This window comes from Anoplolepis gracilipes, chromosome 15, assembly GCF_047496725.1.
Source record: "Anoplolepis gracilipes chromosome 15, ASM4749672v1, whole genome shotgun sequence".
Lineage (NCBI taxonomy): Eukaryota > Metazoa > Arthropoda > Insecta > Hymenoptera > Formicidae > Anoplolepis > Anoplolepis gracilipes.
In genome coordinates this window covers 6,402,384-6,415,276 of record NC_132984.1, presented here as the reverse complement: position 1 = coordinate 6,415,276, position 12,893 = coordinate 6,402,384, and the positions used below count along the sequence as shown (strand labels likewise).

General features: G+C 28.7%; 1 protein-coding gene and 1 pseudogene across 2 annotated transcripts; both read left to right on the top strand.

The window, feature by feature from the left end:
* The window catches only part of LOC140674183 (uncharacterized), a 257,866-nt pseudogene that overhangs the window by 16,305 nt on the left and 228,668 nt on the right, over positions 1–12,893 (top strand).
* Tmem43 (Transmembrane protein 43) lies at positions 6,035–8,575 on the top strand. 2 transcript variants are annotated; one of them, XM_072907334.1, is made up of 6 exons: positions 6,035–6,172; positions 6,243–6,449; positions 6,533–6,765; positions 6,891–7,188; positions 7,573–7,778; positions 8,002–8,572. In XM_072907334.1, the coding sequence occupies exons 2-6, from the start codon at positions 6,348–6,350 to the stop codon at positions 8,282–8,284; spliced, it is 1,122 nt and encodes a 373-aa protein (XP_072763435.1). In that variant the 5' UTR covers positions 6,035–6,172; positions 6,243–6,347; the 3' UTR covers positions 8,285–8,572. The 2 variants fall into 2 exon arrangements, with proteins under 2 accessions (XP_072763435.1, XP_072763434.1); XM_072907333.1 differs by having other exon boundaries at positions 6,037–6,172; positions 6,267–6,449; positions 8,002–8,575.

The following is a 12,893-nucleotide window of genomic DNA, read 5'->3' as shown; positions in this document are numbered from 1 at the left end:
AAATACTAACTCCATTTGTCTTGTTCCTTAAGCCTTTTCTTTATTTAATTAAATATTTTATTAAATTATAACCAAAATCAAATTATAATTTTATATTAAAGACCGATGGATCTTACAGAATGTAGCGTGACTGAAAAAAATCTCGCTGAGCGCTATTGTAAATAAGTAAATCTCATCCAACTATTGTTTTATTTTAAAAAATATATCGATCTTTTATGTAGTAAGAACAACAAAATAATTGTTTTATTGTAATTTGATGTAATAAAACATTTATTATTTTTTTGAGCATTTTTTTATTTTACGTTTGTAATTAATTAATTTTTTATTAATTTTTGTACATCCGATTTTATTTTATGTGTGATTGTTTTGTTTCATTTCTAACTATTCGTTATTTTTAATTTTTGACATTGATGAGAGTCCAAACAAAAACAACGTTTGTTACTTGTTCTTTTAAAAAATTTTTCTAAAATCTTATGTCTCCTACTACTTGACAGTCATGAAATTTACCTAAGATTAACGATCTTTAATAATATCTTATCGATGCTAAGAATAAGTTGCCCGTATAATTATAGCCTCAGGCTTCTTTCTGTTCTAATATTGCTATACGATTCCGTCATGGAGAAAGGAAAGACAATAGGAGCACAGAGTGTAAAAAACGCAAATAATTCAAATTTTTTTTAATAAAAGAACGCATTTATTTGAATGTTTCGGTCCATCTTCAACAACTCAACGTAAGAATATATAACACATTAAAATACGTACTTAAAAGTACGAAGACACACAAAATGTAATAAGTTTCTTACCAAAAATACTGTACAAAAATGCACTTTCCAATATAACATCGGGACAAAATTGCTGTACTATTATTATCTGATCAGCTTTTCCCAAAAGTTATTAACATGAATCGCATATTAGTAAACGCAAATAAATGCATTTACAGTGCAAATAAGGTATCGCTCTTCCCACGGATTTTAGCGATACCTTCTTTGCGAAATATGTTTTTCTAATTATTCAGGAGCGAATTTTCGAGCGTTTGAAGTTACATTACTGCTTGTGAAGTACTTACATTGCCGATATTTATGTAAAATATTTTATTAATAAAAATTGAACTTTCGAGGATATTTGAAGACACGTATTACTAATCGTGCACGAGTAAGTCAATTGCATAATCGGTATTAATTAACAGTAATTAATAAAGTTTCTAATTGCGGAATTCAACAACGTGTCTTAAATAAGTATAACACAAAATGTATTTCAAATGTAAAATCTGCCTAATTATAGGTTTATGCGATTAACGAAAATAAACACAGAATAAATTTAGAAATTTAGAAAATAAGATAAAATAATTTACAGATATCATTATAATAAAATGACATTGTAATAAATATTCAAAGACTAAATAGAACAAAACTAGAATAAAACAAATTAGCATTATTTTATTTATTCTTCCTATTCCTCTCTTTCTTCCTCCTAACCCTCCACTGTCACACCTCAAAATAAATAGTGTGTAGACAATGGAGGGTTAAAGGAAGAAAAAAGAGGAATAGGAAAAATTAATTCACTATTTATTAAAAGCAATAGTGCAGAAAATAATAAAATATAATTTTACGTGCTTTAGTAAGAGAACATTATTGCAATATATCGAAGTAAAATTGATTTATCGATGACGCGTCAAAAATTTGGAGAAGAGATAGATAGTCTTCATAATGAAAAATATTAAATTTTAAAATAAAATAGTACAGAAAATAATAAAATATAATTCTAAACGCTTTAGTAAGGCAGAGTACATTATTACAATATATCGAAGTAAAATTGATTTATCGATGACGCGTCAAAAATTTGAAGAGCAGATAGATAGAATCTCCACAACGAAAATAATACAATAAAATAAAATAAAATAATATACAGACGTCATTATAATAAAATGACATTGTAATAAATATTCAAAGACTATATAGAACCAAATTATTATAAAAATAAGATGTTTATGCGTGAGACAGATTTTTCAAATTAATTCCTAGTTTATGATAAAGTGTGCGATATCTTAATTAAATAACTATGTTTATTACACAGCAATTTTTTATTCTTTGTCTAGCAATTAAAATATGCTTATAAATTTAATATATAATACATACGCACACGCACACGTACAAATTTGTACATAGAATTCAACTATAAAGGGACAGTTTGATTGTTTGTTCGCTTAACAGCATTTCTTTACGGTTATAGAGTAAATAAAATTATTAATAATGCTAAAATAACTGACACATTTTTTTAGGTTAAATGCTCGATCTAATTATGATACTTAATAATCGATAATCAGATTTTCCAATGGAATCTTAATATGTATAATAAATTTTAGCTCATAAATAAAAACATAATTATATTAATGCAAAAAGAAAGTTCTATAGCTAAAGATAATCATTAAGCGTTGCAAGGCTGATTATTTTAATGAAAAAAAGATATCTTACACATATCGAAACATTAATGTTTTGAAAAATGAGATATTTTAAAAAATTTTTAAAACGAAAAACGTAATATTACAATTAAAATGAACAAAAAATTAAGAAGCACATACAAAACTAATATTGTTTAACTAATTCAACTAATTAATTAAGAGCAACGAAATAGTTCAACCATTATGTTCTCATCGCATCTTTATAATTTTTATATCCACTCACAATATTTATTGTTATACAAGTATAAAAGCAATTAAAATGCAGCAAATGTTACTTAAATTTTCGATGTAAGATAAAAAACTTTGAAACATTGAAAATCTATTAAAATATATATTTTCTTTATTCTAATAAAATATATTCGTGACGATACCTCTCGATACATGTAACATTCTTAAGGAGTTTTGTAACGTCCTAAGCAATATTTGCATCTCAAAACTATATAGCTGATTGGCTATAGGAACATTAATAAACGAGCGTCGTATAAAATCCTTACACATATCATACATAAATCAATCAATCATAATAATCATAAATAAAATGCGCTTTGTATATTTCATGCAATGCTCTTCATATTGTATGTAGCATAGGTAATATGAAACGTCTACGAAAAATTATTAAGAACAAATATTTAACCTTCACTGAACATCAATCTTTACTTTATTCGCTTGCCATACCTTATGTTCCATATAATTTATCCTTGCTACTTTTTACGTCATTTTATTTGCAATGTTGGAAAATGAAGATGAAAGAGATTGCAAATATATCAGACAATAATGAAAACATTTTGTGTTTGAAAAATTAGTTAACGATTACTTATCGTTTATTAGCAATTTCAGTAATAGGAAACTTAATCAATAATATCATCATAATACAATTAATTTATATTATGCAAAACATCAGCTCTGTACTTATGCTTATCGATCGTTAAACTTAAAATTTATACTATATATATATATGCGGATACAGTGGGACTATATTATATATGATATTATAATTAATATTGTATGAGGTTTGTAGTCTTATTTTTGTTTTTCTCGAAAACTATCACTCGTATAATAAAAATGGATAGGATATAAAACGTGTATTTTGAAGAGACTTACAACTTTTATTTGAAACATTTTTTTAAATTTCCAGTATTTGATAAAATAATTGGAAAAACGTCAATTTTTAACAATTTTTGTATGTAACTTTTTAGTAAACAACGAGCGACGAGGCTAAATCCTTTTAAGCGTTATTGAGGGTGATGATCTTGACAACATATGTCAAGATCACTGACTTCTGAAAGGGGTGACCTTATGTAAATATTTACAAATACTTTCATTAAAATCATTAAAACATTAAATTTTATGTGAAATAAAATGAGCATTTTTTATACATATATTGAACATATATATATATATATATATATATACATATATATATATATATATATACACATATATATATATATATATTACTTCATAATATATGGTAAAGTGAAAAAAGATCACGCGCAGTTGCAATTAATAATATGTAATAAAATATTAATGAATGTATATGTTTCGTACTTTTGAGATCCACAGTTATGGATCTAGCACGGATACGAACCATAATTTGTGGATCTAGCACGGACGCGAACCGCTGGAAAGTCGATCCAGCTACGTAGTTCCACCGGCTCTAAAATCGATCCAGTTAGCGCTACTGTACCGCGGTGAAAATGGGTTCCCTCAAAAACGGCTTTATGGCGCCTCTCAGGTTTCTCTCTGGTAAAAAGAAACAGGAGGGAGCATATGGCTCGAGCTAAACGGACGGAAATGCAGCTCCGTAAAGTTAGCCGAACCACTTTGATTTTTTTATAATTAAAATTAACTAATCGTTTGGTCATCGTTTGTTCATGATTGGTCATCCAATTAAAACGTTTGGTCATTTATCGTTTTTTTTTAATTAAATAATTAAAATTTCGAACTAAAGTTAGTCGAACATTTTTATTTTTCGTCCAATCGAGTTAAACAAGAGCTTATTCGATGCAGAATCGTTAGGTCATCACGAATAAATTCTTTACAACGTTTGGTCATCCATAGTTTATCCGAAAAATGAAAAAACCATGTGCGGTAAAATGACGACGGGCGACGTATAGTGACATGGACGTGTGCTGCGGTCACGCGCGCATGCGTTTTAGTAACTTACACAAAATTTTAAATAAATCCTTTTTATGTTGCTATGCAAGTTGCAAACCCATGTGGAATCGTATATGCATTGCAAAGTACATGCTTAGATGGGAATGCATAGGAGCTTCGCCCTGTCCCCATAAAAAAATATAGCTTGAGAGCGTAGAAACTACCAAGACTGACAGTACTGTGTGGAAGTTTCAATGCTATTTTCCTAAGCAAATGCTATTTGACTAAAGCGCTGTTAGGCAAATGGCTCAATGAATCGTGCATCGATGCATTCAGTATTTATTTTGTAAGATTATGAACAAAAAATTATAAATATAGTGTAAGAGTTCGGACATAGGTTGAATTAAAATTTTACATTGAAACTTCCACTCAGTACTGTCAGCCTTGATAGTTTCTACGCTCTCAAGTTTTGTTATATTTTTTTATGGGGACGGGGCAAAGCCCCTATGCATTCCCATCTAAGCATGTACTTTGCAATGCATATACGATTCCACATGGGTTTGCAACTTGCATAGCTACATTATTAAAATTGATTTAAAATTAAAAAAGATTTATTTAAAATTTTGTATAAGTTACTAAAACGCATGCGCGCGTGACCACAGCGCACGTCCATGTCACTATACGTCGCCCGTCGTCATTTTACCGCACATAATTTTTTTCATTTTTCGGATAAACTATGGATGACTAAACGTTGTAAAGAATTTATTCGTGATGACCTAACGATTCTGCATCGAATAAGCTCTTGTTTAACTCGATTGGACGAAAAATAAAAATGTTCGACTAACTTTAGTTCGAAATTTTAATTATTTAATTAAAAAAAAACGATAAATGACCAAACGTTTTAATTGGATGACGAATCATGAACAAACGATGACCAAACGATTAGTTAATTTTAATTATAAAAAAATCAAAGTAATTCGGCTAACTTTACGGAGCTCGGAAATGCCTATATAAAAGTGGACACTCAAAATGGCTGCTTATAGGCGCCAAAATTGAATGGCTTTTCGGAGATGCTGGAAGAACAAAGTTTTAAATATAAATGTGGAATATTACTTAATATTTTTAATAAAATCAACTGAATAAGATTAAATTGAAATATATAATTTTAATATGCAACAAATAAAATAATATATATTATAATAATATTGAATTTTTAACACATTGTTTACCGTCCTTTAAATAGTATATCTAAATAAAACATTAAATTCTTGTTATTATATTGATAACAATTATTAACCGATGAAATGTTATCCCATAATTTTGCGCTGTTGTTATGCCACAGGCCTGACAATGCACCATAATTTTATTTCACTATTTTTTTTTTAGAATTAATAATTATGCAAAATAATATGCGCATGCGTGTCTCTCTGACAACAGCAGCAGACGATGCTAATAAGCGTCAAAAAAAGTAGACACTCAAGATGGCGGCTTCCGTCAGTGATTTGGCTAGCCCCCACCAACCATCGATACATTCCCTCCTGTTTCTTTTTACTCTTTGCGTTGTCAACTTCAAGCTTCAAGATTACAAGAACCGGTATCGAAATGTATCGCACAAATGTAAGTACAGTTTCGCGATGAATATTATTAACTTTTTGCATTGATTATTGAAACTAATGGAACAAGACAGACTCGCAAAGCATACGCTTTGTAGCAAAATGGCCAGTCACAGAGAAGAGACGGACTTCGTCAAAATTATCACATTCAAGGAAGGCAGACTAGCTCCGTGAATCAAATGACAGTGACAATCTCGGAGCAGTTTAGACAATCATGGCTCACAGCTATAATCGGATCTATTATGTTTGCCACTGGAATGTGCCTTTTGTTTTGGAACGAGGTTTACAAATGACATAACACTTCTGTCACGTTACTCGAAAAAACTCAATTTTGCATTCTGGTTTTTTTTCTTTTCCTTTCCAGGGAAGAGCTGTGAAAGTGGCACATTCTTTAGATGAGGCTTTACGCAATGTAGCTGTGCTTCCTAATTCAATGGTACTGTCACCTGAGTACGAAGGTCGCTTGGTACATTTGTCAGGACCTTTGATGGTTTTTGAACCGTTAACCGAGCCAGATTATGGAGTTGTTATGTCTAGCGTGAAGTTAAAAAGAAGAGTTCAGATGTACCAGTGGGTTGAAATTGAGGAGGAACAAAGGTAGTGTGAATGATATAACAATTAGCATATCATCTGAAAAACAATTTTATCAATAAATTATTGAAACATGAAACAAATATTACATTACTTGTTAAAGTATATGTATTGAATCTTTTGACTATTAGTTTTGGTGGAACAGAGGCTGAAAAGCACTATTACTACACGACAGAATGGAAGGACAAACTTATAGATTCGGACCACTTTTATATTCGTACCAGTCATCATAATCCAAAGGAAATGCCGATCAAAAGCCAGATACAGATCGCTGACGAAGTGAGGATCGGCGCGTTTGCACTCAGCATGGAATTGAAAAAAAAATTTAATGATTTTGTAGAGATTACCAGTGATGAAAGACCAGAGCGAAAGGACATTAAGATGCACTCTGGACTGTACTATCATAGTGCAGATTTGTGGAATCCACAAGTATGTCATTCATTAGAATTTATTCTTTAAATTAAATAAAAAATTGGTAATTATAAAATAGGTATAATTAAATAATCAGAAGTAAAGATTTTAAAGAAAATCTGGATATTTCTTTTAAAATTGGTTACACACACACGCACGCACGCACACACACACACACACACACACACACACACACACACACACATACACACACACACATATATATATATCCAATTTCGAAAATATATTTTATATATTTTTATCTCTAGTTCATGAAACATTTTTGATATTTCTCCATGTTCAAATATCCACATTTTAATTCATGTTATTTCTTCAAAAAATTTTTACATTGATTTCTTTTTATAATTAAATTATTATTACAGTAAACTTTATTGTTTGTAGGTGGGTGATCTCAGAATACAATTCTCTTACGCAGGAAAGAGCGGTGATATTTACTCCGTGGTTGGCTTGCTAGAGAAAGATACTATTAAGCCATATTACACATCCCATGGCGAAGAGATTTTGCTTCAACAAAAGCACAAAATGTCAGTAGATCAAATGTTCCATTTGGAGCATGTAAACAATTACTGGCGAACCTGGACCATTAGGTAATAAGTTTGATAAAAATAAATAAAAATATCAATTTTTATAAAACTATTTTTAAATTAATTTTATAATCAATATATAATTTTTTTATTATATCAAATGGTAATTCAATTAAATTATATATTTAAAAGTATTGTATATATTACATATATGTACATATATAAAATATTTTATTGTGTATTATTATAAAACATTAATGATCGAATAATATTGTTTCTGATACAGAGGACTTGGCTGGTTGGTTTTGTTTGTGGCAGCAACATGCTTGGCAAATATATTAAAGACCATTATATTAAATTCGACTTTCCTTTGTGGAATAATAGCAGTCGAGTCTCTGACTATGTCAGTTTCCATGTCCATTAGTTTGCTGGTGATCGGCTTCGCTTGGGTATGGTATCGACCAGTAATCGGTCTCTGTTTAGCATTAGCGTCCGTTCTGCCATTTATTTATTCGACAATGACATCAGGATCTTCGTCTCAGCAGCGTGATAATTATAGAAGATTATAAATTATTTCCTTTCTGTATCTCTATTTTAAATGACATCGATGAAAAGTATTATAATTGCATATTTTAGATGCTTTTCTTTCATTAATCACTTTCTAATGTTGTTTTATTAACTGCATATCTTTCAAGAAAGTATATTCTATTTATTTATATGTACAGTTTTTTTATAATGTTTTTCTATTATAATAAATAATGAATAAACATAATAAATAAAATACTTTTTCAGAAAGAATTATAACACAAATGATTAAAATAAATCCTACAAATGACAAACTAAATACGTATTACAAAATAGTATACATTTGTTTTACTTATTTATAGAATGTTAACTAATTTATATGCAATTATTAACACAAAGTTAGTTTTTACAACACTTTTCATGGATGTCATTGATTCGCTAGTCTATTTTAAATTCTAATTTATTTTTTTCAATCGGTTAGAACATTGCTATTGTTAAGATGCATAGTACAAATTGTATTGATAATTTAATTCAAGTATATTGTATAGTTCTTAAACGATGATAACAAGATAAGATAAATCATTATGTATTTATTGTACATTTTATGTAAAATATCCAAAATTTATATATAAATGTAATTATGAATTATTTTTGAACGTTTTTATTGATTCACCTAGCCGAATAAGGCTATAAATGAAGACTATTCTAGAATTACCATATTTACAGGGTTGGAAGTAACGCGTTACTTGTAACGTCGTTACCGTTACATTTTTTCGGTAATTGTAACGATAACGGCGTTACAAATTTTGTTTGTAACGGAAAAAGTAACTTCGTTACATTCTTCGATAACGAGTAACAAAATTAAACAGTTACTTTTATCGTTACTTTCCAGACAGCACATATCTACATATAAAAATGTTTAAAAGAGAACTTAAAGAACGTCTTATTGTCTTTTAAATATCTTTTTTTTGACCTTTCTGTGCAGTCTGAGATATTTTTTCAAATATACTTGAATATACTATACTTTTTTCGAATATAATTTTCAAATATATAAAGAAACGTAGATACCATGAAGTACTACTTCATGGTAGATACATTTTTCGTTTCATGCATATGCGCGCATTTTATATGGTACATGTAACATACAAAATACTATAGATATGTGTACACATACGTGAAATTTAAAAATTGATAAGAGTATTGAAACAGTATATCACATAGAAACTCTTGGCATTTCTTTCTAGTATCTTTCTACTTTGTAAAAAACATTTAAGTAAACAGATAATTCAATGATTAGTCAAGAATTCGATGTTATGAAAATTATCGTATTGTGTTAGAATTTTAAAATAAAAAAAATTGAAGAGAAGTAAACGATTTTAAGCATATATTTACAAATCTATTAAAAGTAAACTAACAATAAGAAAATTATTTTATTTACATTTACAGAATCTAAAACGTGTTTAAGAAAGCTTGTTTACACTTTTTTTCAAAAGTTTCTCTTATTTAAAATAATTTATTAATATTCTTTGTTAAGTTTAGTTTTTGGACAATTTTATAAGTGTGCTAAAGATTTATAGTGTTGTTTTATTAAAATACCAAAAAACAGACAATGAGAGATAAAAAGAGAAAGCAATAATGACTTGGTTCTTATTCCTACCACAGTTATGATTGTCGCCATCGTCAACTCAGGAAAGAGAAAGAAAAGTGAGGAAGGACTACAGACATCTATCTGTGGGAAGGACTATGAATAATAATATCAGAGAGAAGAATGAGAGGGGTCATGCCATCGTTTTTTAGGGAACGCTTTTTCCCCGCCGTACAGTGGCGCTAACTGGATCCACAATTGAGTTTTCGGAACTACGTGGCTAGATCCACTTTCCAGTGCCATGATAAAACGACCGATTGATTCGAGTCCGTGCTAGATCCACAAATCGTGGTTTGTGTCCGTGCTAGATCCATAATCGTGGATCTCAAAAGTACGAAACATATAATAGATTTAATATGTTTTATTAGATATTATTAGCTGCGTGATCTTTTTCCACTTTAGCATATATTATGAAGTAATATATACGTATATATAGAATTAAAATGCATATTTTATTTCACATAAAATTTAATGTTTTAATAATTTCAATAAAAAAGTATTTTAATAAAATATATATGTGTATATTATTTCAATAAATATTACCAAAATGAAAAATACCAAATTGAAAGACCACGTACACAAAATTTCATTAAAATTCCAGATTCTCTTAATTGAGAGAAAGACGTAATCGAAATTTATTAATAATTCTTTTGGTCGTGATAGACTATCAGCTACGTTTGATCTAAAAGCTTCTAATAAATTTTATATTAGACATAGGTATATTGGACATTTTCGTGTAATAAATTATTTTGTACACTATTAAATTTCAAATTATATGTTGTAATAAATTGTGTATCCTATTTTGTAAAATATATTTGTAAATATATTGTAAAATATATTTATTTATATAATATAATTAATTTTATGTGTAGTATAAAATTACTTATATAATATATATTTTGTAACACATTTTATAATATACTCTCTTGTTAAATGTTTTATATTAAATTTTATATCATACTTTGTAATATATATTTATAACCTAATTAATTCTATGTGTAACACATATAATACATATTTGTGTATATAAATGTATTACAAAATATAAGGTTTCTCCTCAGAAAATGCACTTTGAGAAACATACACCGAAAAAATTGTATTCTCTATTTTAGAAGAATTTCTTCTAAAGTTGTCCTCCAATAAAATATTCTAAAAAATTCAGAATATTCCCCTCTAATGATCTTTTGTTAAAAATAGTATATAAAATAAAGAAAATATTCTTAAATATCATATTTTATTACTTTCCGTATTATTTTATTAAAAATTTTAAACATTTTGTTGTGAAGACTATCTCCTCTCCAAATTTTTGACGTATTCAATAAATCCATCTTACTTCTATTTATTACAATGTACCCTCCCTTACTAAAGCACGTCGAATCATACCTTATTATTTTCCGTTCTATTTTATTAAAAATTTTAAACATTTTGTTGTGAAGACTATCTCCTCTCCAAATTTTTGACGTATTCAATAAATCCATCTTACTTCTATTTATTACAATGTACCCTCCCTTACTAAAGCACGTCGAATCATACCTTATTATTTTACGTTCTATTTTATTAAAAATTTTATATATTTTGTTGTGGATATATATCGTTTGGATACTCTTCTGCCAGGCTTTGAATTGGTATATAACTAGTGCCGTGGAATCTAGAAAAATATCGTCCTATCTCTACATTACCAATCTGCGGATTATCCGATGAATAAAATTGACATATCGATATGTCATCTAAAATAAAACAGATGTTTTATGTTGTACGGATTAAAGATAATATAAGAAAAAAACTTATAATGCATAAGGATGCTACCAATATTCGTACCTTGTGCTATGTAACATATTTTATCATCCTCAATGAGAATTATGTAATGCGCTTGATCTAATTTTCTACATTCTGAACAAATGTGCTGATCTTCTTCACGGCCTTCGGCCAGATATGGAGCTATACAACCCAATGATTCTTTTATAAACGTAGCTTTACATTTAAAATGCCAACCTATTATTACGCCAAAGTGACTTGCTTCAATCCAAGCCTCACGTGGCGATATATTTCTGCGACAATGTATTACAATCATACCAATCGCAAATTTGATTTCTTGATTTCTTATTTTTGGTTTTGTCCTTACGATGGTAGATCTAACCTGCGTGCGTAGCGTGTGCGTATGCGTGTGCGTGCGTGTGTGTGTGTGTGTTCGTGTGCGTGTACGTGTGCATATGTGTGTGTGTGCGTGTGTGCATGCGTATGCATGTGCGTATCATATGTGTGTGGAAAATGTAATAGCAGAATATAATCAATATTTTGTTCAGTTGTTTGTAAATTAATTAATTAATATACAACTCAAGTTGTACATTCCGGTATAAAAAAAAAAGTGATACAGAAAAATAGGAAAAATTTATGAAATTTTAAACACTCATAACACAGTTAACACCTATTGTATCGAAGCGATTCAAACACGAAAATGAAATTTGGACTTTGTATTTCAAGAAACTTTTAACGTTGATTTTGTGATTAACTTCAATTAATTTTTTAATAGCGGATGATAAAATAAGAAATTAGTCAATGGAAAATCCACTTTAGTGTGTTGCGTGAATTACTTGAGCTCAATGGGATACAAAACGCATCAAAGTTCAAATTCTCCCTTTCGAAATGCGTTATCGCAAAACTTGATATGTAATTTTTCCCTAAGTTATGTTAATCTGAAAAAGTATGAATTTTATTGGATCATCCGTCATTGAAAAACTAATCATTCTACGTAGTCGACAAAAATTTCTCAAAACATAGACTTGAAACTTTATTTTCATTTTTTGATCAGTTGATATGATAATTTTTAATTGTGTTTTAACATTTAAAATCGTTATTTAATTTAAAATTCGTATTCTCTTTAAATTAACGTAACTCGTTGAAAAATAACCATATCAAGTTCTGCGATGACGCATTTTGAAGAGAAAAATTTCAACTTTCAAGCACTTGTTATTCTATTATATATAGTTCAATTGATTCACCATGCAACT

Excerpts from the sequence above, each read along its gene's own strand:
- Tmem43 (XM_072907333.1), top strand. Across the intron at positions 7,189-7,572 it reads CAGATTTGTGGAATCCACAA|GTGGGTGATCTCAGAATACA; the intron begins GTATGTCATTCA and ends TATTGTTTGTAG. Across the intron at positions 7,779-8,001 it reads TGGCGAACCTGGACCATTAG|AGGACTTGGCTGGTTGGTTT; the intron begins GTAATAAGTTTG and ends TTTCTGATACAG.